At 37.3% G+C, this 25,919-nt stretch overlaps 3 protein-coding genes and 1 long non-coding RNA gene across 7 annotated transcripts; 3 read left to right on the forward strand and 1 right to left on the reverse strand.

Annotated features, from left to right (window-relative positions):
• Window positions 1-417: 417 nt before the first annotated feature.
• Window positions 418-7,079, reverse strand: LOC125252595. The gene is made up of 5 exons (XR_007181248.1): window positions 7,065-7,079; window positions 2,901-3,730; window positions 2,103-2,157; window positions 1,182-1,280; window positions 418-527 (listed from the first exon to the last, which is right to left on the reverse strand). It is a non-coding gene; the product is annotated as an uncharacterized LOC125252595 (long non-coding RNA).
• LOC125252593 (heat shock protein, alpha-crystallin-related, b11) lies at window positions 4,083-5,323 on the forward strand. Its single transcript, XM_048166025.1, has one exon. It carries the CDS (start codon window positions 4,245-4,247, stop codon window positions 4,875-4,877), a length of 633 nt encoding a protein of 210 aa, XP_048021982.1. The 5' UTR covers window positions 4,083-4,244; the 3' UTR covers window positions 4,878-5,323.
• A 116-nt stretch (window positions 7,080-7,195) lies between the features above and the next one.
• On the forward strand, window positions 7,196-16,631 carry si:dkey-30k6.5 (zinc finger protein 345). 2 transcript variants are annotated; one of them, XM_048166014.1, is made up of 4 exons: window positions 7,196-7,512; window positions 8,611-8,746; window positions 9,556-10,056; window positions 14,911-16,631. In XM_048166014.1, exons 1-4 carry the CDS (start codon window positions 7,333-7,335, stop codon window positions 16,365-16,367), a joined length of 2,274 nt encoding a protein of 757 aa, XP_048021971.1. In that variant the 5' UTR covers window positions 7,196-7,332; the 3' UTR covers window positions 16,368-16,631. The 2 variants fall into 2 exon arrangements, with proteins under 2 accessions (XP_048021971.1, XP_048021972.1); XM_048166015.1 differs by having other exon boundaries at window positions 8,614-8,746.
• Window positions 16,632-17,202: 571 nt separating this feature from the next.
• zgc:103482 (uncharacterized protein LOC450001 homolog) lies at window positions 17,203-25,062 on the forward strand. 3 transcript variants are annotated; one of them, XM_048166021.1, is made up of 9 exons: window positions 17,203-17,605; window positions 17,785-17,893; window positions 17,991-18,137; window positions 21,118-21,204; window positions 21,312-21,395; window positions 21,532-21,697; window positions 21,794-21,982; window positions 22,140-22,197; window positions 24,858-25,062. In XM_048166021.1, exons 1-8 carry the CDS (start codon window positions 17,353-17,355, stop codon window positions 22,182-22,184), a joined length of 1,080 nt encoding a protein of 359 aa, XP_048021978.1. In that variant the 5' UTR covers window positions 17,203-17,352; the 3' UTR covers window positions 22,185-22,197; window positions 24,858-25,062. The 3 variants fall into 3 exon arrangements, with proteins under 3 accessions (XP_048021978.1, XP_048021977.1, XP_048021979.1); XM_048166020.1 differs by lacking the exon at window positions 24,858-25,062 and having other exon boundaries at window positions 22,140-22,416; XM_048166022.1 differs by lacking the exon at window positions 24,858-25,062 and having other exon boundaries at window positions 17,207-17,605; window positions 21,133-21,204; window positions 22,140-22,416.
• The last annotated feature ends 857 nt before the right edge of the window (window positions 25,063-25,919 follow it).

The raw sequence follows: 25,919 nt of genomic DNA on the forward strand, positions 1-25,919 counted from the left end.
AGTGTGCGCTTATAATAAACAGTATAAATTAAAGAAAGCAGAGTTCTGAGACATCTAAACAAATGTATATCTTGCTTATTTAAATAGTTAATGAAGTGTAGCCCTGCAGCTAAGTAGCTGCGAAGCATTTGTACAAAATCAGCATTTGCACTGTATTGGCTTGACCTAAATCCTGGGATTTATGCTAAACCATGGTCAGGTTATATAACCGTCCTCTCTCTATAAATGTCACTACGACAATGCAGAAAAGACAAAACAGTCTACAACACATTCTCAAAGAATGATCTTGTTTTGTTAGATGCACATAGTGCATACAAATGTAAACTAATGAATGTTATTTTCTTGCGGAAATCCCTATGATGCATCATTGCCTAAATGATGGCAATGAGGAAAAAGAAAAAAAAAAATACAAAAACATTTTAATTTCTGTCTTTATTGAAAAATAGAATTAGGTTCATTGTGATTTCTCATTTAGTGCTGGAATGAATACGTCATGGAGATTTACTTCAGAATGGTGTCAGAGTTTGCTGTGGAGATAAAAAGAGAGATGAGATATTTTCATATTTTGTAATATTTATGGTCAAGTTAACACCCTGTATTACAACTAAATGTGTCATTATAAGTTATGCCACGCACACACGCACACACGCACACACGCGCGCACACACACACACACACACACACACACACACACAAACATACAATGAACTTTCTCGAAATCATCAACTAAGTTAAAAAAAATAATAATCCCCTGAAATTCTGTTCCATGAATAACACTTCTTTGCATTTGTTTCACAGAATATTTGGCTGTAAAGAATTTAAAAGAATCTAAAGCAAACTTTGTCCCTAAGTTAAATTTCAAATGATCTAATGTGCTACATCATCACGAGATGCTGTTAATGCATTACAATATAAAAGGGGACTTTTTTTTTTTCAGTGAAACACCATTTCAACATACTGTATCTCCCTTTTTCATAGGTTTGGTTAATGTAAAATGTCCATATTGTATCACCAAGGTCAGACATTAACAGATGGGGCAGGGTTAAAATACAACCCAAAAATTCTTTGCTTTTTTTATTTGCAACATCATCTGATATATATTTTGTCATATTAAATTCTTGTTATATTGTAGAATAAAAAATATGTATTTTATTTACAACTATTTCTAACTAGTTACAGACCTTCAGATAGCTGTTTGTAAATGCGCTCTTGCTCTTCCCTGAGTTTCTTCTCTTCCTCCTCAATCCTTCTTTCTTCAGCAGCAATGGGCTTCAGATAATCTGGTGAGCAGATTGATTTAAACACCATAGAAAGACAATTTATTGAAGCAGAAAACAACTCAACACTTAAATACAATAAAACAATACATACAAAATAATGTATAAAGTAAACAAATGTTTCAAACAGATTATTTTGCAAAAGAACTAATGAACAATAGGTAACACTTTACAATAAGGTTAATGCATTAACTAACATTATCTAACAATGAGCAATAGCTACATTTGTTACAATAGTTATTCTTCTTTAAATACATGTTAGCTCAAGTCCATTAAATAATATTAAGAGGTACAACTTTGATTTTAATAATGTATTAGTAAATGCTGAAATTAACATATACTAAGATTAACAAATGCTTTTTCATTGTTAGTTTCATTAACTAATGAATCAACTAATGTTAACTAATAGAACCTTTTTATATTTTTTTATTTGCAGATTTATATTTCAATACAAAAATACAAACATACTAATAAAACCTTGTTGTAATGTGTTATTGAACAATAATAAAGAATCAGAACATTTTCAATCAATATCTAGGGCTTGTTTTAGTCCAGATTTAAAAGTTAGAGAAATTTTTTTTTTTTTTTTTTTTCCCCCCCCAGAATTTGGTGCTGAGATGAACACCAAAGTGAATACAAAGATCTGAATGGCTGTTTTTGGAACATTTAATTACTGTTCACTCTAAAAATCTAAATAATTCATAATAAGAAATTATTCACTGTATTTTGAAGTGCCCACTATTACAATATCATACATGTTCATTACCGTTGTGATATATTGCATTACAGTATATCAGCACATGTCTACCATACATAAACACTTACCATATCTCTGCTTCCCATAAAGTAATCCAATTAGCAAGGCTGACCATCTTGCTGTCTAAAATCAGAGAAAGAAGACTGCAGGTTTGTTTACTGGTAGACTTGTCAAGGACTTGTCAGGCCACTGATATTTTATAAATCTGTTTCTTTACTGAATACTATTAAAACTTAAACACATTTTGAGGAAATACAGTTTCAATGATGTTTAGATCAAACTCTTGGGACATAGGTTATGGGTACTTGACAGGACATTCAGCGATGTCCTCTGGTGTGACATGCTAATAATAAAGTCTAAAAAAAACTATTTTAGAGAAAATGTTTTCAAATATAAAATACGGCTTTTACATAAGTAAGTATACATTGTGTATGACCTCATAATTATTCAGTGACTACAGGAGCTATTTATATTTTTGTAAATTCACCTCACCGCAGGACTATGTATGTACAACTTTAGTCAATTAACGTTACCCTTATTCATCCTATTTAAACATTTGACACGTTCATTCGCTGTTATCTTTGCAACACGTCATTGTAATTGTCAACTCTGTTAACATTCCTGACCTTGCAGTGCTGGGGATAGGCAGCTAGCTGGCTAACACATTAGCTCATCCACCGGCTACAGCTGCTATGGGCTTGACAACAAACTCTATGCTAAGCTAAGCTAAGAAATTTGCGCTAGCAATGCGTAGCGAACTATTTGCTGAGGATGAATGAAGGTCGCTGATATATACTAACAAGAATAAAACATGTTTCTGAATATAAAACACAATTTGAGGATCATGTTCTTAATAAAACCTGTACCTTGATGAGCGGGGAGACCTGTACGGGAGGAACCATGTTTGAATGGATCTCTTCAGGCAGGAGAGGAAGTCAGTGTGCGCTCTGGGCTGATTGATTCTACTGTCAGTGCACTGCACTCATGTCCATGAACTTTTGTGACTTTTTAATAACCTTTTTAGCAGTTCATTCAAATATCCTACCTATATTGTGACAACTGAGTTGAATTCTAATTTATTTTAAGTATAAGTAGGCGACTCTATTAACGTTTTAGCAATTAACTTCAATGTTTTTGAAGTACATATATAATCTCTCAAGTAACAATGGGTAGCCTGTTTCACTCATTCATTTTATAACTTGTTTAGTAGGTCTATACTTAATATTATTACTAATACTACTATTATTATTCACCATTTTAACATTCTGTTTAGCAAGTTAAATTAAATAGTGTGACAAAAATGTTTTTTATAGTATAAATATTCTATATATCGCTCAATTAATATAGGATATTTATTTATTTAGTTACTTAGTAGTAGTAGTATATGATTTAGCAAGTTTTGTCAACTGCCCGTGTTCATTAAAATACAAATTGTACAATCTGTATAATATATGTAAAACCTATAATTACAAAATCTTACTCTAAGAAAAAGAAAGAAAAAATAACCTTGACAAGACAGGTCATGGTTATTCTATAAAGATGAATTCCATCATACTTCCTAAATAGATATTGGAAGTCAGTCTCCAAGTGATATTACGTTTGTTTGTTTTGTATATCCTTGTTCCTTCATTTTGAAACTATTTCAGGCGGTGACGTCGACAGAGGCGTTGCCAACACAGGTGTCAGTTTCAGAATCCTGAGGGATTAGAAAGCATGTTGGGACACTCATAAGTTAAATTTAAACACAACGGACAGAATGTGAAGTAAGTGATGACACAAAAAGAAAACATGCATTGTGGCATTTAAGTATTTATTAGAATAACCCTGCTTTGCCAGAATTATTAATATAAGGTATATTAAGGTATATTAATATAAAAGTAGGAAAACTTCTCTTGCATTAACCTCTTCCCTTAATAGAAAGTTATGCAGACCCATTAGAGTGTCAGAGTGATCACTGTAAATAGAACAATGATGCACTTCTCTGGTATTTAACAGATGGGTCACAAAAATACAGCTGACTTGTTTTGGAACATGACTGCAAGTGCTCAGTCATAGCAGCTCTTCGACAGGCTGACACATACTGTGGTGCTAATATCGGAGTGTTGCTGGAATGTTCTGAGGCAGTATATAAAAGCATTGGGTCTTGTTCACTGGGACAGAAGCACAGACGAAGTCGACCAGCTCAACACAGCACCAAAAATCCACCAAAGATGCTTTGCCCAAGCACATTTCAGCCTAATCTCAGCCCATTCATGGACTTCCACTGGCCAGTACGCAGCCTGTGGCCGGAGACAAGACCTCTGTTCTTTCAGATCGAGAAAGAAATGATGAGACACATGCAGGAGATGAGGCACAACCTGGAGTTCATGGAACGCCTGCACCAAAGGATTTTTGACGAGATTGACCATGTCCCACCCATGACCACTTTCAAACCCATCTCATTCCAGGTCGGAAAGGAAGGAAGCCACTATGCACTGACACTAGATACGAAGGATTTCTCTCCGGAGGAGCTGTCCGTCAAACAAGTGGGCAGAAAGTTGCGGGTGAGCGGCAAGACGGAGAAGAAGCAAGATGATGGGAAAGGATCGTTCTCGTACAGATGCCAAGAATTTAGGCAGGAGTTTGACCTTCCTGAAGGTGTGAATCCTGAGACGGTGACCTGTTCGTTAAATAATGGCCAGCTACAGATACAAGCACCCAAAGAAGCTAATGCTGTGAGCAACGAGAGAGTGATTCCCATTACATACAGTCCTGCTGTGAAGAGTCCTGCTCCTCAGAGCCCTGCTCCTCAGAGCCCTCAGCCTGAGAGCCAAGCAGCTGAGCCAGAGTCTACAGATAACTGAGCTTAGCCTCTATGAATATATAACCCACAATGGAACAAATGACTCTATGGAACACCCACATAAAGCTCGAACCTAAATGATTGTAAAAGAATTCAGATTTTTAATGATGCTGATTTATTAACTGTATTAACATTTTGTTCATTGTATTAAGATTTTCTAATACAGAAGTCAAATACTTCAATTCAGTAATATATTTGTTTTTGTTAAATTGCAAAGAGATGTTTTTGCCAAAAAGCTTATTTTGTGAAATAAACTAAAAACGAATCTGGTCCTGGGAATAACCACCATGTTTATGTAACTTGCAAGATATTACACAAAATATTATTAAATTGGTATATGTATTAAGCTGTATTTATTTATTAATATTTTTTCCTTCCATTTTTGGCATTACAATCTTCTTCAAAATGCATGGATTAGGCTACATAATAAAAAATTTCTTAAAGACATCCTGTGGTAAAAATCAAGGTTTTCATGTTGTTTATATTTCTATGTGGTGTTTTTAATATGCTTTAAGACAAACCATGTGCAAATTCATGTCAACACCATTGCTGAGTATTTTCTCCTTAAAACTGCAGTGGAAAAAAGACCCAAACCCGCAGTTTGAAATCGCTGGTGTCTGTGACGTCACAAACTACCTTGTAACCAATCACGTCAAAGTGCCGACAGGCTTTAGCATATCATTAACAACGAACTAGCAGGGGAGTCTTGAGAGAAGCCAGGTTATCCTGGTATATTTTTCTGTTAATATGAAAAATCGTTTAGATTTAGCAGTATGGCGGGTGTATGATGTATATTACAATGTTATGATAAAATATGCCTTTTTCCACTGATGTTCTGAGTTGTTCAAAGCGTTTCTAAGGATACTGACTCTCAGCTGTCGGACTCGTGAATGTGAACATAATTTGTGTAATATTAGCAACACATTATTAGCTGTTTGATAACATAGGGTGTATCTCAATCAGTTCCCTAGCTCCCGAGCTCGTGAATCAGTATATCGTGTATACGAATTCGGGCACTGATAAGGACAGTAAAAGATGCTGGTTCACTACACATTGGGACACTTATGACTCTATTTCCGGCAACGTGACAACGTCCTCATTGTACAACATCACTACTGGTATTTATTTTATGAACAACAACAGAGCTGATATTTTCTGACATTACTTGTAATGTTATTTAAAGTACATTGTCATTAATTATTTGCTTGTTACTTATACGTGCAACATTTCAGCCGTGAATAAATTATAAACGTTAGCTAGATTATGTTCATTACCTGTCTAGCGATGTATGTTTATGCTGAAATATAATAAAATAACGGTTTGTATTTTAAAAAACATCTATCGCGCATCGTTATGTGTAGTGAGTTGGCTCACGTGATTCAAGTTTCACGCTTCAGAACTTCCGTTAAGGGAGCATAGTGAGCATCGATGCTCCCTGGTTTTCACGGTGCATTGTGGGACTTTTCAGGGAGCGAACGTTTCAGTGCCCTGGAAGGATTCTGCGATTGAGACAGCCCTTAAAATGGCCGACTCCCTGGTCAGTGCCCTGACTACTGAACTAGGGAGCTGATTGAGACACAGGGATAGTCAAGCAAATGGCTAATCATATTAATTACCGTTATGTGTCCAGTGTTTTAAAGAGCGATACAATTGTGCTGCGTTTACCGTTTACAGTAAGTTGACCGAGTGGATCTCTGAGCTGGCATGAGCGAGTGGAGGCAGGGTTAATTTGCATATTAATTTATCAGTGTATATTAAATGAGGCAAGGGTGTAGAGTTACATTCAAGCTATATCAAGGCATGAAGAATTTTTTTTTTTTTTCACAGGAAAAAAACGTTTAAATATGTCATCAAAGATGAGTTTTAAGGTTTTTAGGGTGAAAAATTAGTAGGCTCATTTGGATCTCATCCACGTTAATGCTTTTACAAAACATTCTTAATTCATATAGGCCTATATGCCTACTTTGCTTTGGTTAACTGTCTTGCATCGTCAGTCGTCCACACGTCAGATATAAAAATGTTTGTGTGTTAGAAGAAATTAGGCGACATTTTCTTTTGGCAAGTTTGTAATTTTTTTTGAAAGTTTGAGAACTTACAAACATAAGAATTATCCATGCACCTCACAAATTAACAAAAAAACCAATTTGTTTTCAAATATAAACATTTAGCTCTCTTATATGAATCTCACCAAAACATTTGACTTCCCCTGTGACGATATTTCCCAAGAAGTAAAGCGTACTAATAACTCCAACCCTCTAGGTGGCAGTACTGCTTTTACAAAACACACTCCATTCGAGATTTTAGTTTGAGAGACAAATCTCCTTCCGTTTGTTCACCCGCCACAGACAAGCAAATGGATCGGGTTAGCTAGGATACTTTTTAAACCTGCAGTTTTGTATGTAATGAGGTAGTAAACATATTTTGGGGGATAAATTGCCAAGTTATCATCCTTGAGCATGACGGCAGTAATTCACGAGTTACTGTCCTCCGTTATGGGGGTGTTAGTTGAAAGTGTCGTGTCGGAGTTGAGCAAACATCTCTCTGACTTCACGACTGTCTTATCTGAAGAGTGGAAGCGCAACAAGGGGACTGCAGTGAACAAAAACAGACTTAAACAGGCGAATCAAGCCAAAACTGTAAGTTCTAGAGTAGATAAACGAATGCAGTGTCCATTCCTGTTCACAACAAGCAGCTGCTTCTGTTGACTGACTGTTGTTTACATTGTAATTGCAACTGGCATATGAAAAGTGCATAGTGTAAAGGATATATTTAGAAATCCTTAATGAATGTATTTACAATATAAATATAATAAACCTCTTAAACTTCCCTCCATCTGTTTCCCAGTAAGCCGTTGTTGCTTAAATGGAGTGTATTCATGTTTTTTTGTAACATGCTGTTTTAAATTCCTGTTTGTTTTAAACTTCATTTAGCACTGATTCTTACAGAAACATGTCCCACATTGGAAATTAACCAGAGATAACTACGTTTTCGACACAAATTTAATTTGTTTTTGGCATATGACAAACATATGAATATGCATCCTGTAAAGAAACCATACTACTGTCTTCTGAATTTTTAAAATATACTGCAGTTATACACAAACAGCTGCCCCTACTTTGTGTCCACATGCCAGATATATATGAAAACTTTAAAAAAAATTCAATGACCTTGTCATATGTGCTGAGCAAGGTTTTAATTTGTATGTCAACAATCATGACTTTCATCTCGATCACACAAATTGTAAAGAAATTGTTTAGTGTTTACATGATTTTCCTTCTGAAAGTAGCTTGCAACAGCAGAAAAACAGTCAATACTTCATTGATAAAAAATTGTTTTGTCTCCAGCGCAAGGTAGTGTGATGACAAATTGACAATTCAGTAGAGGGTGCAGAAAACATACTGCATTTTCATTCATTCAACTAGAGATGTCAATTTATATAATACACGAAATTGCTTTTTGTATCTGTCTCATATTAAGTGATTGGAAATTCATATTTTGTGAGTAAATGGGAGCAGATCACACTCAAACCTACCTTTACCTTTGAACATTTTGTCCTTTTGGGCATCTAATTGTAGTTAGAATGAATTGAAAGCAAAAGACAACATTGCAGTTCTCTAGGGATCTAAAAAAATATATTTTAAAATTATTTTAATCAAACCCTGCTTTTGACATGCAGCAAATTGTAATAGGTGCATGCAAATAACTAAATCTCAGATGATCTCTTTGCATTTCAGAAGGAGTTTGCTGCGTTCATGGAGCTGTTGAGTAAAGCCACAATAGAGACAATGGTGAAACTGATTCATGATCGCATCTCTACTCAAGTACTGGAAGCTACAGCAAAGACTCGAATGTCAAAAGACAAACTAAATGGTACGTCTTTATTGTTAAAGTCACAATGAAATCATAACTGACATTTCTTATTTTTCTATGGAATATTGCAGTGTTTATTATGAATGGTTTATCTGTGCACATCATAATTTAATTTTTATTCACATGCCCTCATTATTTTTAATCAAAATAAGTTCCCCTCCTTCTGGCAACGACATCTCTTCTCTTTACTGATGACGTGTATACAGGCATGAGGGTGGGACAACCAGTCACTCACATGGGATCACAGCATTAGCAAACCACAATGATCAAATGATCCAATCAATTCCAGATTGACAAAATCAAGTCTCGCCCTACATTTTTTCTTTTTATTAGAAGCCATTTCACTCAGATATACATTACAATAGGGAAGACTTGCAACTTTTGTTTCATTCCAACATGATTTAAAACCTGGGCAAAAATATTTGATGTACACATATATTTTGTTAAGTAAATTTGATAAATATATGTAGTTCTAGTTTTACAATTATTCATCTCTTCTACAGTGGTCTGCAGAAGGATTTCAAAGTACCCAAAGTGCATTTATTTGTACTTGTCATGGTAGAAATGAGATCAATGCATAAAAAAAGATTACCAGAAAAGCTTGCACTGTAAATCTGTTTATTCTACTTAACCATATTTCAAGATTCCTGCTTGAAAATTCCTAAATGCAGTTATAAATTATAATACAGTTTATTTTAATAATATATTGTGTGTTGATATATATTGTGATTCCAAGATGTTCAATATGATAAAAAAAAGTCATTATTATTATTTATTATTATTTTTAAAATCTTATTGTATTCTCACAGAGGATCAAGCAGCAACACCTGAGCCTGAAAACAATGTGCTTCTTGAGACTGAAAAGAACAAGGATTATGAATCTGAATCAGAACATCATGAAAACTCTGGACAAGCAACAAATAATCAGAACCAACTGCTGTCATCTGCACCCACTGATATTCTGCCAGGGAATGTGGGTTTGAGTGAAAGCCAACCTTCCACAAGCACAAATGTAGCTGCAGAGGAGAGACAGGAGCCTTTAATTTGTGAGTCCTGTGGAGTATCTTTCAATGACTTGGCCCTGTTGAACATTCACAATGCTTTACACAAAGAAAGACCTTTCAATTGTTTGACATGTGGGAATACTTTCAAAATGATGAAATGCTTGATGAAACACCAGAGATTTCACACGACTCCAGATTTGAGTATTGAGTTCGAAGCCACTCTGCACGAAGAAGAATTCATTGTGCAGCTCGAAACTTGTGATGCTGTCAATACATCCCTGGAAACACTAGAGGTCACCACTCAAGGTAAGATTTGAAATGCGGTGCGTTCAGTAATATATGTTGCTCTGCCTGATATGGCAGTCATCTAGAACTATATACTGACACAAATTCGGCATAAATGCAGAATTATGATTAATTTTTGTTACAAGTAGCATAAATCTTCCTTCCTCTCTTAAAACCTGCAATTGTAATTAATTCACTGCATCCAATGTAACAGAATCAGTGATTATAATGGGTTCTATTGTCTTTAGTCACATAGCGCACCACTCTCGTCAGGTATAGACACGTGAAAGTGAAACAATTGCAGGTTTTCAATTAAATTTGTAAAAGGTTTAAAGGGTTGGTTCACCCAAAAATGAAATTTCTGTCATTAATTACTCACCCTCATGTCAGTTCATCTGTGTTCATCTTCTGAACACAAATTAAGATATTTTTGATGAAATTTGAGGGTTATTGAACCACACAGAGACAGCAACATCATTGCACATTTTGAGGTTCAGAAAGGTATTAGTTCACCCCAAAATGAATATTCTGTCATTAATTACTCACCCTCATGTCGTTCCACACCCATAAGACTTTCGTTGTTCTTCGGAAGACAAATTAAGATATTTTTGATGACAGAATGCTGTCAGACTTCCTTCCATTGACTGCCTTTGCAACTTCCACTTTGACATTTCAAAAACTTCATAAAGAGATTTGGAAGACTAATCCATATGAATCAAGCGGTTTAGTCCAAATTTTCTGAAGAGAATCAATCGCTTATGACGAACAGATTTAATTTAGGCTTTTACTCACATTTAAATGTTGATCAGCGAACATAAGCAGAAGCTCAACCTAGCCTGCTCCACACGCGAAATCAAACCTCATTGGTTACGCAGCACGATTGAGCTTCCGGAAGAGGTTTGATTTCGTGCGTGTAGCAGGTTAGGTTGAGCTTGTGCTTATATTCGCTGCAAAGGCAGTCAATGGAAGGAAATCTTACAGCATTCTGTCATCAAAAATATCTTATTTTGTCTTCCAAAGAAGACAAAAGTCTTACGGTGTGGAACGACATGAGGATGAGTAATTAATGACAGAATTTTCATTTTGGGGGTAACTAACCCTTTAAAGACATCGTTAAACGAGTCCATGTGACTACAGTGGTTCAACCTTAAAGGTGCTAAAGAGGATCTTTTCGTCGACTGAGAAACCAAAGACTGTTAGTGAGTTTTTGAAATGAGCGCATGCGTAAGAACAAACCCGCTCCTTCACAGCTCATTTCGAGGGAACGCCTCCCAAAACTCGTGCATGAGTATTGGAACACAAGTGTTTACCACCGGCATTCGCTGTGTCGTGTTAGTGGATTCATTATGTTGGACTCACCGCAGGTAACTCATAATCTGCAGTTTTTACTCCTGTCTCCTGACAAAAACATTGCATGCGGCGCCTGTAGAGTGTGGAAAGTTACTGGAGCGTGCAGCCGTGCTCGTCTTGCACAAGGAACGTCATGGCAGTGATTGACAAGCCAGAGGGCCAATCCTTTACGCGATGATCGCGTAAACGATTGGCTGATGTTTTTAAGGCCCTACCTCGTGCACAGATGATGTATATTAATATTATTCATTTCAGTGCACCTAATAAATAGTCTTTTTTCAGTTAGTAAAGACAGTTTCAAGTAATATTGCAAAAATGTATAAAACAAAACATCCTCTTTAGCACCTTTAATGTTATGAAGTGATGAGAATACTTTTTGTGTGCAAAAATAACTTCATTCAACAATTTCTTCTCTTTCCTGTCAGTCTCCCACACCGTTGATGTAGTAAACACAGTGCAGCGCTTCTATGGCGTTATTTTACTGTCAATTGTCGAGAGCACATTATTGTGACGCGAGAGCATATCAATGTAATGCGCGAGCGCAAATCTGTCCGCTCCCGCGCGGATTTCCTCTGCTCTCGCGCAAATCTGTCCGCTCGCGCGCGGATTTCCTTTGCTCTCGCGCAAATCTGGACGCGCGCGCTCAAATATACAGTGCTCTCTTATGAACTGCCTCTCCTCTCGCTCAGATATTGCGTGTGCACGCTCAAACTGTTTCCTGCGTGCTCAAACGTGTCCTGCGCGCTCAAACTGCACATGTGCTCACGAATCTCTCCGTGCTCTTGCAGAAATTAATTTGCTTTTGGATTAAATGCTGTCAAAAGTTATAAACCAATCAGAAGAGACGACTGATCCATGAAAATGCTACATGGAATCTTATTGGCTGAGAGTGAACTGTGCCTGGAATTCTTTCGACAAAAATATATATTTTATTTCTTTACAATTTAATAATATTTTTAAATGTAACCTAGTCTAACTGCATCACATTACAGGTCAAACCCCTATTTATCTAAACAAACAAACAAAAAATGTTTCTTAAAGTTATTGTGGTCATACGTTTTGTGTTGAAATAAAAAAAAAAAAAAAAAATAGGTAACATTTTACAATATGGTTTTTATTTGTTAACATTAGTTAATGTATTATCTAACATGAACTAACAATGTGCAATACATTACTGTAATTATTAATCTTTGTTAACGTTAAAAATACAGCTGTTTGTTGGTTGTTTACTTCACAGTGCATTTAATAATGTTAACAAATACAACATTTGATTTTAATAACGTATTAGTAAATGTTGAAATTAACATTAACAAATATTAATAAATACTGAAGAAGAGCAATTCATTATTAGTTAATGTTAACTAATGCAGTTAAATAATGTTAACGCAACCTTATTGTAAAGTATTACCAACAAACATCTTCTGATTTAAGACCGAACAAGATCAGGGTCAAATCGTCATTCCCTTAATACTTAATGTGGAGATCACATACCACCATAGTCAATTTCTTTTGAGGTCTGGTATAAAACATGACATACAAAAATACCTAAGCTCTTGTGTATGCACGATTAAGCAAAAGAACGCGATCTTATTCCTAAATGACAACGATTCGGTTATGTCTATTAAACCTTTTGAAATTACAATCATACCAGAATATTTAAACCTGCTTTTGCATTGCTGCTGAAAGCAGTGGTCATGTAAGCTATATGTTTTAAACAGCTTCACAAAGTGTTTTCAACAACATACTATTGCTACATCTGTGTTGCAAACATTAAATAATAATGCAAGTATTGCAATAACAATTTATAGTCTGAATATACACTGATTTCAGCAATTAAAATAAGTAGCTAAATGAATGTTGAAACTAATGTTGTTACACTGTTCTGCCAGTAGGTGGTGACCAGTGACTGTTAAAATGTATTTGATGTATCAGAATGTATTTGATGTATCAGAATCATTAATTCCAGACCTCAAAAGAAATTGACTATGGTGGTATATGTGATCTCCACATTAAGTATTAAGGGAATGACGATTTGACCCTGATCTTGTTCGGTCTTAAATCAGAAGATGTTTGTTGGTAATACTTTACAATAAGGTTGCGTTAACATTATTTGACTGCATTAGTTAACATTAACTAATAATGAATTGCTCTTCTTCAGCATTTATTAATATTTGTTAATGTTAATTTCAACATTTACTAATACGTTATTAAAATCAAATGTTGTATTTGTTAACATTATTAAATGCACTGTGAAGTAAACAACCAACAAACAGCTGTATTTTTAACGTTAACAAAGATTAATAATTACAGTAATGTATTGCACATTGTTAGTTCATGTTAGATAATACATTAACTAATGTTAACAAATAAAAACCTTATTGTAAAATGTTACCTATTTTTTTTTTAAAAATTTCAACACAAAACGTATGACCACAATAACTTTAAGAAACATTTTTTGTTTGTTTGTTTAGATAAATAGGGGTTTGACCTGTAATGTGATGCAGTTAGACTAGGTTACATTTGATAAATATTATTAAATTGTAAAGAAATAAAATATATATTTTTGTCGAAAGAATTCCAGGCGCAGTTCACTCTCAGCCAATAAGATTCCACGTAGCATTTTCATGGATCAGTCGTCTCTTCTGATTGGTTTATAACTTTTGACAGCATTTAATCCAAAAGCAAATTAATTTCTGCAAGAGCACGGAGAGATTCGTGAGCGCACATGTGCAGTTTGAGCGCGCAGGACACGTTTGAGCACGCAGGAAACAGTTTGAGCGTGCACACGCAATATCTGAGCGAGAGGAGAGGCAGTTCATAAGAGAGTACTGTATATTTGAGCGCGCGCGTCCAGATTTGCGCGAGAGCAAAGGAAATCCGCGCGCGAGCGGACAGATTTGCGCGAGAGCAGAGGAAATCCGCGCGCGAGCGGACAGATTTGCGCTCGCGCATTACATTGATATGCTCTCGCGTCACAATAATGTGCTCTCGACAATTGACAGTAAAATAATGCCATACGCTTCCGGGTTCTACGTCAGAACACTGGCTCATTATTGAAATTGTTGAATAAAGTCTTTATTTTTGTTTTGTTTCTGCGCACAAAAAGTATTCTCGCCGCTCATAACATTATTAATGTTGAACCACTGTAGTCACGTTTACTATTTTACGATGTCTTTAATACCTTTCTAGACCTCAAAAAGTGCAATTGCTGCCTATGTGTGGCTCAGAAACCCTCGGATTTCATCAAAAAATATCTTAATTTGTGTTCTGAAGATGAATGAAGGTCTTATGGGTTTGGAAAGACATGAAGGTGAGTACTTAATGACAGAAATTTCATTTTTGGGTGAACTAACCATTAAAGGGCAGTGTGATGAAAAAAGTTTAAAAACCACTGCTTTAATGAGTTAAAATTTACTGGATGCACCCAAAATGACCAGTTTTTCTATATAAAAGAAAATGTAGAAATATTTGTTACCTTTTTCAGTTTGTTTCTCTTACACACCCTCTGTGTTCTTCTTCTTACAGAAATTCTCCAAAATAACTTGGATAACGAAGACTTATCTTGTGCTGTCTTGGAAAGCAGTCAGTATGCAACCGAATCGCTTGTGCAAGGTTTAAATATTACCATCGAAAACACAGAGAGTCAGCCCATCGCCACAGCTAACACTGATATGATAAAGCAATCAAATGATGGTTTGTTCCGATGCAAAACTTGCGGGAAGTGTTTTGAACTGAGGTGGAAGTTCATCAACCACGTTCGGGCTCACGTTAAACATTACAAATGTTCGCATTGCGATAAACGCTTTACTATGAGAAGCTGCCTCATCAGACACGCAGCAATGCACACTGGAGCTCAGCTATTCAAATGTGATATATGTTCCAAGTCCTTTGTATTTCAGGCCTCCCTGGAAAAGCACAAGCGTCTTCACACGGCAGAAAAGACAGTTACTTGCCCAAACTGCCAGAAGGTTTTTCCCGGCAAGCGCTCGTTTGGCAGACACAGATGCAGAGCAGTCGAAACACTCTACAACTGTCCCGTATGTGACAAACAGTTCAAAATTAAACAAAACATGCTCGATCATCAAACACTGCACACCGGCGAGAAGCCTTACTGCTGCGAGATCTGTGGTGCGTTTTATAGCTGTGAACGGTATCTGAAAAATCACCAGAAGAGTCATATTGAGAAAACCTATGACTATCCCTGCGAAGTCTGCGACAAGCGCTTCAGCGCTCGCAAACACTTGCAGGCACATATGCTCGTGCACACGAGGGAAAAGCGATACGCGTGCGACGTATGCGACAAGAAGTTTGCCACCTCTGGAAACCTCAACAGACACAAAGCTGGTCACACGGGAGTGAAGCTGTACGGTTGTCCAATATGTTTGAAAAGGTACACTACAGCATACGCACTGAAGATGCACATGCACAAACACACTTCAAGCAAACCGTTTCTTTGCGACGTTTGCGGTAAAGGATTTACCAGTTCGGACTACATGAAAAGGCACAAGCGAATCATTCACGCGGGAAGGAGGGATTGTGTGTGTTCGATTTGTAATAAGGCCTTCATATTCCCCAGTTCTCTTAATCAGCACATGCTTGTACACACAGGAGAGAAGCATCATGAACGACTGGTCAGTCCTCTGCTGAAGAAGTTCAGTTGCGATCATTGTCAAAAGAAGTTCTACTCACAAGCCGCCCTTACGGTACACCAAAGGGTTCACACGAAAGAAAAGCCATATAGTTGTGAGGTTTGTGGAAAGAGGTTTGGGTATTCGAGCAGTATTCAGATGCACATGAGAATCCATACAGGAGAGAGACCTTTTGGGTGTGATGTTTGTGGTAAGACGTTTAATCAGGCTGTGCATCTGAGGACCCATCAGCGAGTGCACACTGGTCTAAAGTCATTTAGTTGTGAGAGCTGTGGGAAGAAGTTTGTGGATCATAGAAATCTCAAGCAACATAAATGTAAATATACCATGTAAATTCTTCAATTTTTGCAAGACCAAAGGTTTACACTGAATTAAACATTGCGTCTCATGTTCAGGGCTGTTAAAAAAAAAAATGATGTAATGCATAGCATTATTATGTTCATAGCTGATAATCTGTAGGGTCTTGATTGGCAAGTTGGATGAAATAAGAGTTTTCATGCCTCTGTATTTTTTAATTATGTAAACACTTATATTTTCAATCCAGGACTGAGAATCAATGCTTGTGTGTGATGGCAATAAAAACATCATGAAGAACCAGCTCTGTCGTCTTTACATTAAATGTATTGTTAAATAATGTATTTGATTAAATATAATAGTTGATTAATCATTAAATGTCGTGTAAATACAGTGTTTGCCAACCTTCTACTAAAATACCTTACCCTGGTTGTGTGTTGCACAGGTAACATTTACAATGTAAATTTTTAAATCCTTTTTTAACAGTTTATTTATACTGGAAAGTTATTTTATCAGTAATTCATTTGGTTTTCTTAAAAGTTCGCTTGATCTAATTCATTGCACATAACTTGTAGTAATTTTGCGAATGGTACATCTATATTATGAAATGTATAGTGATGAGAAAAAAGTATAAACAGAATTTGTACCAATTTTATATTAGAATGGCAATATATTTATAGTTTTATTTTTGTTCTAAAAGTTAAAATTTCACATTTGTACTCACAAAAAGGCTAGAACATATCTAAAAAATAATATTTTGAATGCGTAATTAATATTAATGAGCGCGTTCTGGAAACTAAGTGGACTTCCGGGGCGGAGACTAATTGCTTATATTTACCTGAATTCAATTGCATGAACGTCACTTCTGACGGTTAAGTTTGTTGGTGTTTGCTGACTTGACCTCAATCTATGGTCGCTGTTTAAAGACTATTTTCTCTTTGGGAGATAAAAAGAACTTTGTTCTTTTTTATCCTTCGATGATATCAAGTCGATTATTTAATTTTCTTTATAATAATCAAAGAAAATGAAGGAGTTAGTGGAGGAAATGGCTGGTGAGGGGTATGGATGCGCGGTTGCAAATCGTTTCGGCCAGCTGCTGGACGATGAATCCGACCCTTTTGACATCTTATATGCGGTAGGGGTAGAAAAAAAGCAGAAGAAAAAGAAAGAGGAGCCAAAGAAAACTTCAACTTCAACTTCAACTTCGACTAAAGCTGGAAAGAAGGAGTCTCAAAGGGACAGGAAAATCATTCTTCCAGTAGGTGGGAGTGGACAAGGTAGGTGAAGACGGACGGGGTAATTTTACTCGACGCCACAGGCCTTACTTTTAATAGTTATAGATTAATTTAAACAACCGCTAGAAGAATCTAAATATGTTGTGCGTCGTTGGTTGCTAAAGTTACACATTTAAAATGTTTACATATGTTTGTGAGATGTATTTTGTTCAATTTTATAGGCCAAGTCCGTCTTGCTCGAGGAGAGGTTGAGGAACGAATAGAAAGACGCGTGAATTTTGAGCGCAAATTCAGCGATGCCGAACCCCCCCTCAGTTTCTCTGTTGAGAGGTAAAGTTCTCTATGTACTAAAAAAAGTCTTAATTTTTTATATTTGTCATCCTGAATTATTTTGCGTGCCACTCAATCCATCTTCGTCTGTGTGTAGGCCTGTGGATGTATTGGACAGGCCTGTCAGAGGAAGAGGCACTGGACGAGGACGAGGAGCCCGTGGCCCAGGATATCCAAGATCCAACGATGGATTTGACCAGAGAGGAAAGAGGGAGTTTGAAAGGCACAGTGGCAGTGACCGAACGTGAGCAGTGATTCTTTACGTTCATGTTAATAGTCAGTTGCTGGTTTCTATTTAGGACCCAGGCTTGATTTGGTGTTACTTTTGGGTTTTAAAGGATTAGTTCACTTTGAAATGAAAATTAGCCCAAGCTTTACTTGCCCTCAAGCCATCCTAGGTGTATGAGTTTCTTCTTTCTGATGAACACAATTGCAGAAATATTAATATCCTGACGCATCCGAGCTTTGTAATGGCAGTGATGGGGTTCAATGAGTATGAGCTGAAGAAAGTGTTTCCATCAATCATAAATGTGCTCCACACAGCACCGGGGGGTTAATAAAGGCCTTCTGAAACAAAGCGACGCGTTTGTTTTATTAAAAAAAAAAAACATATTACTACTTGCATTGCTCAGCGTAAATGAGTACACCCCCATTTGAAAACTAACATTTTTAAACCATATCTTAATGAACACAAAAACAATTTCCAAAATGTTGACAAAACTGAGTTTTATATAACCTCTGTTTAACTTATAACATGAAAGGTTAATAATAACTTGGAGGACAAATTTTTTTAGTTTTACTCAAAATAGGGTGATGCAAAAATGAGTACACACCACTGAAAGTCTCTGGAGCAAAGCTAAATTTTAGACTACAAATGTCTAATTTAACAAGAATTCAACCACAGGTGAGTCTTAATTATTCATTACACAGGTATCCAGCAAGCAGTTGACTATAAAAGGGTATTAAAACCCCTTCCCATTTCATGCTGTCAGCAATGGCACCACACGGAAGAGAAATGTCACAAGATCTGAGAAAGAAAATTATTTAAAAAAATTAAAAAACAGAACCGCAACCATCTCACAGATGTCCAGGTCATCCACGGAAGTTAACACCTCGACAGGAGCGTCTTCTGATGAGGAGGGTTGAAGAAAATCGGCATGCAAGTTCACTGCAGTTATCTAAAGTAGAATGCCAAACTGGGGTGACTATTTCCTGTGAGACAATACGGCATACACTGCAGAGGAATAGCATGCATGGGTGCCGTCCACGAAAGAAGCCTTTCCTAAAGCCCAGGCACAAAAAAGCCAACTAGAGTTTGCCAGGGCCCATGCTGACAAAGATGAAGACTACTGTAACTCTATACTCTGGAGTGATTAGACAAAGATAAATGTTTTTGGAACTGATGGCTTCAAAACTGTATGGCGTTGCAATGGTGAGGAATACAAAGAAAAATGCATGGTGCCTACAGTGAAACATGATGGTGCAGTGTCCTTATGTGGGGCTGCATGGGTGCTGCTGTTGTTGGGAGAGCTGCATTTCTTTGATGGCATCATGAATTCACAGATGTACTGCTCTAAAGAGAAGATGCTACTATCACTCCGTGGCCTTGGTCGTCGTGCACTTTTCCAACATGACGACGATCCTAAACACACATCTAAGGCCACTGTTGGATTTCTGAAGTAGATCAGGGTGAAAGTGATTCAGCGGCTCCTGATCTGAACCCAATCGAACACCTATGGGGAATTCTGAAGAGACAAGTTGAGCATCACTCCATCCAGCATCCAGTCTCTAAAAGAGGTCATTCTTGAAGAATGGAAAAAAAGATAGATGTTGCAAAATGTCGCCAACTTGTTCATTCCATGCCTAGAAGACTTGGTGCCGTCTTTAAAAATCATGAAGGGCATACAAAGTACTAGATGTAGTAGTTTTTGTTGTGGGGTATACTCATTTTTGCATCACCCTAATTTGAGTAAAACTAAAAAAATATTTAATCTAAGTTATATTATTAACCTTTCATGTTTAAGTTAAACAGATGTTATATTAAACTTAGTCGTCAACATTTTGGAAATTGTTTTTGTTCATTGAGATTGTTTAAAATGTTACTTTTCAAAGGGGGGTGTACTCAAATACGATGTGCACTGTATGAAGTAAAATATCTAGCTTCCGCACGAGCCGCCTTCCGTTTTCAACATTATGCAGAAAGTGTAAAACCCTTGTAGTTCACAAAGCTTATGCTACATCATACGCCTTTCCTATTCAATTCAAGAGCCGTGTGGAGCACATCTATGATGGATGCTCATACTCCTTGATCCCTATCACTGCCATTATAAAGCTTGGATGTGTTAGGATACTTATTAATATTTCTGCGATTGTTCATCAGAAAGAAGGTCCTATACACTAGGATGGCTTGAGGGTGAGTAAAGCTTGGGCTAATTTTCATTTCAAAGTTAACTAATCCTTTTAAGTAACTTGTTGGAACCTGCTTGTTTAAAGAATTCTGGAAAACTAGTGTCTGAAAGCTTAAAGGGTTCATATGATGCTATTTTAAGTTTAAATGTCATTTGGTAAATGGGTTAATGTTTGTTAATGGTAAACACACATTTGTCACATACTGTACATTATTGTACAGCCCTCCTTCTGTTAAGCTCAGAGTGCTCTGATTGGCCAGCAGACCCAGCACGTTGTGATGTCTGAAATATAACCCCGTTACCATAATCCAATATCCAAGGCTTTAAGCAATTGTGAACACAATGTCGTTTGTTTTACCGTGTCGGTTGGAGCCTGAGTCTGTTTCTGAAAATGTGGATGATCAAGCCGAATGATCAGAACCAATTTTGCAAGCATGACTTGAGCAGAATGCTTGGCAGTGGCCAATGTGTTTTTGCTTTTGCATCCAAACATGCGGTGTCTCCACGACATGGCAACACTACAATTCACTGAAGCCTCATCTTCACTCTTTGCGTATGCCCTAGTGGCAGGCACTCTGCTCATTTCACATTGTGACAGACATTTGCGAAAGTAATGTCTGGACTTTGATCAGGGTGTTTTAGGCAGGTCTGGAACCGCGTTCTGTTAGAATAAATCCCTTTTGTGAGAGACTGGGCTTTGTAACTTTGCAGATCATATACATCAACAAACAGATGCATTACACACTAAAGGAAAACAAAGCATCACATGACCCCTTTTATAATCTTTTGTGTGCGCAATGTCTTCTGGTAAATGAGGCGTTACTTAATCAGGAGTGTCCGTTCGGAAGAGAAGCGCAGTGGCAGTGGATCTCGTAACTGGGGCTCTATGAGAGACCACATGAGGTGACGGTTCACATTTTATATAGTTATATTATTTTAGATTGGAATACTTTTCTCAGTTTGCTTTTTTTACCCCCATTTTAAAATGTCATTTTCCTTCTGTCCTGTAGTGAAATTGAAGAGGCCTCACCTAGTGAGGAGGTCGTTGAAAATGAGGAGACCCAAGAGGCAGTTGAGACTGATGGAGAAAACAGGTCTGTTTCGCACAGCTGCAGAAAACATCTTTTAACATGTAATGCTTGACAGCTCACATTATTATGCGCTGGCTTTATGAACTTGTGCTTCCTTTAAGTCATAATGGATGTTAATATATAATGGCTATTCTTACAGACCATCTGAGACTGAGGAAGTGATTGAGGTTGCCATAGAGATGACACTGGATGAGTGGAAAGCCCTACAGGAGCAAAGCAGGCCCAAGGCGGAGCTGAATATCCGCAAGGCAGACACCCCTATGCCTTCCAAGGCCATGGTTATCCATAAGTCCAAATTCCTTCAGGTAAGGAGTCTTGTTCTTGGTGCAAAGTTTATTGGATGCTGTTCTGCTTTTGTAACTGCAGGTTTTCTGGGGTTTCTTTTTTTTTTTTCTTTCTAGAAACAACAAAATGGCATTGATGAAGAGGATGTGGTTTTCCGTCGCCCGGCCAATGACATTACCTGTCAACTGGAGATCAACTTTGGCAGCCTGGCTCGGCCCTCTCGTGGTGGAAGGGGTGGACGAGGTGGTCGTGGCCGTGGAGCTCCCTCCATGGCATCCCAAAGATCTCCACAAAAACTTGAACCTGTAAGTTAATGTTGTATTGGTTGCATCAGAATTTGCTCATGGCCCTGACAACATAGTCCTGTGAAACGCAAGACTTACAAGCCAACTAGGTGTTCATGCTGTGAGAGAATGTGCCCGTAGTGGTTTGGGGCTAAATCATGTTTTGGTGTTTTCTAAGGCTCCAAACCCAGATGATCCAGAAGATTTCCCTGCACTGGCCTAGTGCTCCTCCAGAGGTAGACGGTGAAAATCAAACTGTTCTGCAACCCATGTTGGTAATACTGAAATGGGCAATGTGCACTTAAAATGATCAAAAAATAAAGAATGCACAAAGTTGGTTTTTGCATTTGCTGTAATTGATGTCATCTTGTTCATTCTTTAACTTTTGCACTTGATTGGACTTAATATTGAGTCTGAAGTGGTTTGTTCTAAAATAAAGCATGCTGTTAAAGGCACTCACTTGTGCTGAGTGAACACTTTATTGCCCAAATGTGTTAAGCATTTAATCATTAAAATCATAATGTGGACTTAAAGGTTTAGTTCACCAAAAAATAAAAATTCAGTCATTAATTACTCGCCCTCATGTCGTCTCAAACCTTTCGTTAATCTTCAGAACACATATGAAGATCTTTTTGATGGAATCTGAAAGCTATATCCCTCTGACAGCTACATCACTACCACTTTGAAGCTTCAAAAAGTTCATGAAGAGATCTAAAACTCATCCATATGAATTCATTGGTTTAGTCCATTTTCTGAAGAGACCCAATTAATTTATGATTTAATTTAGGCTATTACACTCATATAAACATTGATCACTGAACAAACAGAAGTTCAACTGAATCTGGATTCGCAAGAACAAACATCTTGCGGAAACTCAAACATGCTGCATAACAAGAATTAACCTCATTTGTTCTCACACACGTCAAGCAAACATGCTTGAGCTTCCGTTTACCACAACTGATGTGAGTTGATTGATGTTTGTGAATAAAAGCATAAATTCAACCTTTTTATCATAAAGTGATCGTGTGTCTCGAATTTGAACTAAACTGCTCAATTTATATGCATTAGTTTTATGATCTCTTTATGAACTTTCTAAAGCGTCAAAGTGGTAGTTGTGTTGCGGTCTATGGAGGGACAGATCTCTCATTTCATCAAAAAGATCTAAATTTGTTCGAAGATGAACAAAAGTCTTATGGGTTTGGAACAACATGAGGGTGACTAATGACCGAATTTTAATTTTTGGCGAACTAACCCTTTTAGTTTAGTTTCCACAGTTACTCAATTAGCCAGAAGAGTTATGGGGTATCAAACAAGGTGGTGGCAACCACTTTGTTTTGAACAAGGTTGAACTAAAATGTAATTTTCTGTTTGAATCGAGATCTGTATCTCTATATATCAGTCTCTGTGTGAGCATGCATGCATGCTCCTATTCAAAAGTTAGGGGTCAGTAAGTTAAAGCTGCAGTAGGGAGTTTTTAGAAAACGTTGACTTAGCCTGAAAATTTGAACAAGCACAACTCACAGGTCACTCCCCCTAGCTCTATGCTGCACTACAGCTCCTCCCCCATCACAACGGAGCCTGCCGTGAACGCGCAGGCTAGTAAGCAAGCAGGGCCACCGATGACGGCGGATAAACTGTTATGGCACATTCACTGGTACAGACGAAACATTGACTATGGCCTGCCCATACTTTGACTACAAACTTGGTCCTCAAAACATTACGTATTTTGCAATACATGTAATGTAACTATATGACGTTGCACTATTTCTATAAGTAATAAATAGCTAGTAAGATAATATAACGGTAACTAACGTTACAGTATGCAAGTAATTATTCTATCGATATGTAATGCTAAATAAGGTTTGCTAGTACATTATTTCAGCAACATGACAAGCCAGTGAATTAGTAGGTTTCAATAGTTGCTTTGCACAGTGCGTGACATTTTATCTCTATGTTATGCGGCTAGAGTTTTGACACTGAGTCAATGGGCTCCGACGAGGAATTCACACCCACAGCGACTTCGAGGAGTCAACGGGCGGGGAGAAGAGAAAGCCGTGGTGTGCGCGGAGCATCAGGCAGGGGACGGGCAGGCCTGTTTTGAAATTATCTTAGTTGAGTAGTTCTTAAAAAATGAAACAAATCAAGCAGGGATACTTACTTGTCAAGCTGAAATGTGGCTGACTCTGCATCTGTTTTTAATTCTTTCAGGACACGTAGCTCCCTCCACCTCGGAAAAGCCGCGCCGATATTTACCCTCGTTTTATTTTGGGCGCTAATTCTTTCTTTTTGGCTTTTTTATCATCGTCATCTGTCTTTTTCCGTTTACCCGTCTTTATTTTATGAGCAGGAGCCACTTGAGGAATTGGCAGTTTGGATTGTTTGTCCGCCATAAGCAAAGCTGCGGCACACCGGTAATCTTGAATTTGAACGCCTGTATGCGCTGGCGCTGTGCTTGAGAGGGTTGAGATCAGCGCGCACGCGAGCTTGATTGACACTGCTAAGACACTCCTCCTGGCTCTGATTGGTTGTTTCTTACTGGGGGCGGTGTATTTCTACAAATGCAATAGGACCACTGGGAGGAGCCAGAGGAGCTTGATTTTGTTCACAGATTATCTGTCTCATATTCTACTGTCAGGACATATTGACAGTTTTAACAAATATGTAAAAAATACATTTTTACAAAAGTTACCTACTGCAGCTTTAAGCCTGAGCAGTAAATCTGTATATTAGACAAACGTTTGAAGATTGGAGTAATGGCTGCTGAAAATTCATAAAATATTATAGAAATCCATTAAATTGTTTTACCACGTTGTGCCTTTTTTTTTTTTTTTTTTTTTTTTTATAATCGCACATGCAGCCTTGCTGACCATAAGATTTTTTTTTTTTTTTTTTTCAGAAAACAGTCTTGAGGGCTCCAAACTTCTGAACATTAGTTTTGTGTATAATGAAAGATCTATGAACAGAAAGGTTAAGATCAATTTGAAAATGTTTAGTATTTATTTTGAGTTCAAGCAGCGTTAATGAATAGGAGATGGGTAGAGATGTATTTTAAATTGTTAACTCTTAACTGCAGTCCAAATAAACGATTTAATTTCAGCCTCTTTTCAGTACAGTGCTTGACTTTACCACCAGGGGGCATAATACCCTAGAGAATAAGTGAAATCTGACCCTTGTGCTCCTGCTGCCAGTAGGATGTCCATTGTACCTCTATGCCATTTCTCATGTGCAGCGAGCAGTGGTGAGACTTGTAAAACTGGATCACTGATCCTATACAGTCACCTACTGCTTGAAAAATGTTACTTTAATAAAAAAAAAGTTTTGATGTCAGGAAATACTTTTTTTTTTGTGTGTGTGTGCAGACAAGTTTCCTCTAAGCTCACAGTGTTTTGGCTGGTGATGGAATGTCACACTGCTAGTCATAAAGTGAAAGGAAATTAAATTTACAATGGGCTGTTTCCTCCAACTCACCGTGTATCACTATAGATTTTGGCAGTTTGCTAGACAATACTGCCAATCTTGCTGAAAAGAACCAGGGAGCTCTGTCTTGCAAGCCTGGCAGCAGTGAACTGTGGAATCTGATTCCTCAATGAGGAAATGGGCAGTAGTGAGAGAACCTCATCTGCTGAAATCACTTTTCTTTTTTTTTTTCTCCTCTCTCAGGCTGCTGTCCCTCTTGATTGCTCTGACACTCTTATCTTTGAGCTATAAGAGTCTTGTCTTAGTGTAGTCATATGAGACACACTGTTTTAGTCTTTGAAGAGAGTCTGTTGTTTTTTTTAGGGGGATTGAGCCAGATTCCCGTGGCTGCGTTAACACTGAGGTGATTGTAAATGTTAGGCTTAAATGTTCTTTCTGCATTCTCAGGGCTGTTTTTTCTGTGGATAGTGTTGAGCTGGTGAAACACACACAGGCATGAGCTCATTGTAGTTGACAGAGTGAATCCAGATGGATAAAGCGG

Source organism: Megalobrama amblycephala, linkage group LG18 (assembly GCF_018812025.1).
Source record: "Megalobrama amblycephala isolate DHTTF-2021 linkage group LG18, ASM1881202v1, whole genome shotgun sequence".
NCBI lineage: Eukaryota > Metazoa > Chordata > Actinopteri > Cypriniformes > Xenocyprididae > Megalobrama > Megalobrama amblycephala.

Coding starts and splice junctions, on each gene's coding strand:
- LOC125252593 (XM_048166025.1), top strand. CDS start 4,245: ATGCTTTGCCCAAGCACATTTCAGCCTAATCTCAGCCCATTCATGGAC.
- si:dkey-30k6.5 (XM_048166014.1), top strand. CDS start 7,333: ATGACGGCAGTAATTCACGAGTTACTGTCCTCCGTTATGGGGGTGTTA. Junction 8,747..9,555: donor GTCAAAAGACAAACTAAATG/GTACGTCTTTAT, acceptor GTATTCTCACAG/AGGATCAAGCAGCAACACCT. Junction 10,057..14,910: donor ACTAGAGGTCACCACTCAAG/GTAAGATTTGAA, acceptor TTCTTCTTACAG/AAATTCTCCAAAATAACTTG.
- zgc:103482 (XM_048166021.1), top strand. CDS start 17,353: ATGAAGGAGTTAGTGGAGGAAATGGCTGGTGAGGGGTATGGATGCGCG. Junction 17,894..17,990: donor CTCAGTTTCTCTGTTGAGAG/GTAAAGTTCTCT, acceptor GTCTGTGTGTAG/GCCTGTGGATGTATTGGACA. Junction 21,983..22,139: donor CTCCACAAAAACTTGAACCT/GTAAGTTAATGT, acceptor GTGTTTTCTAAG/GCTCCAAACCCAGATGATCC.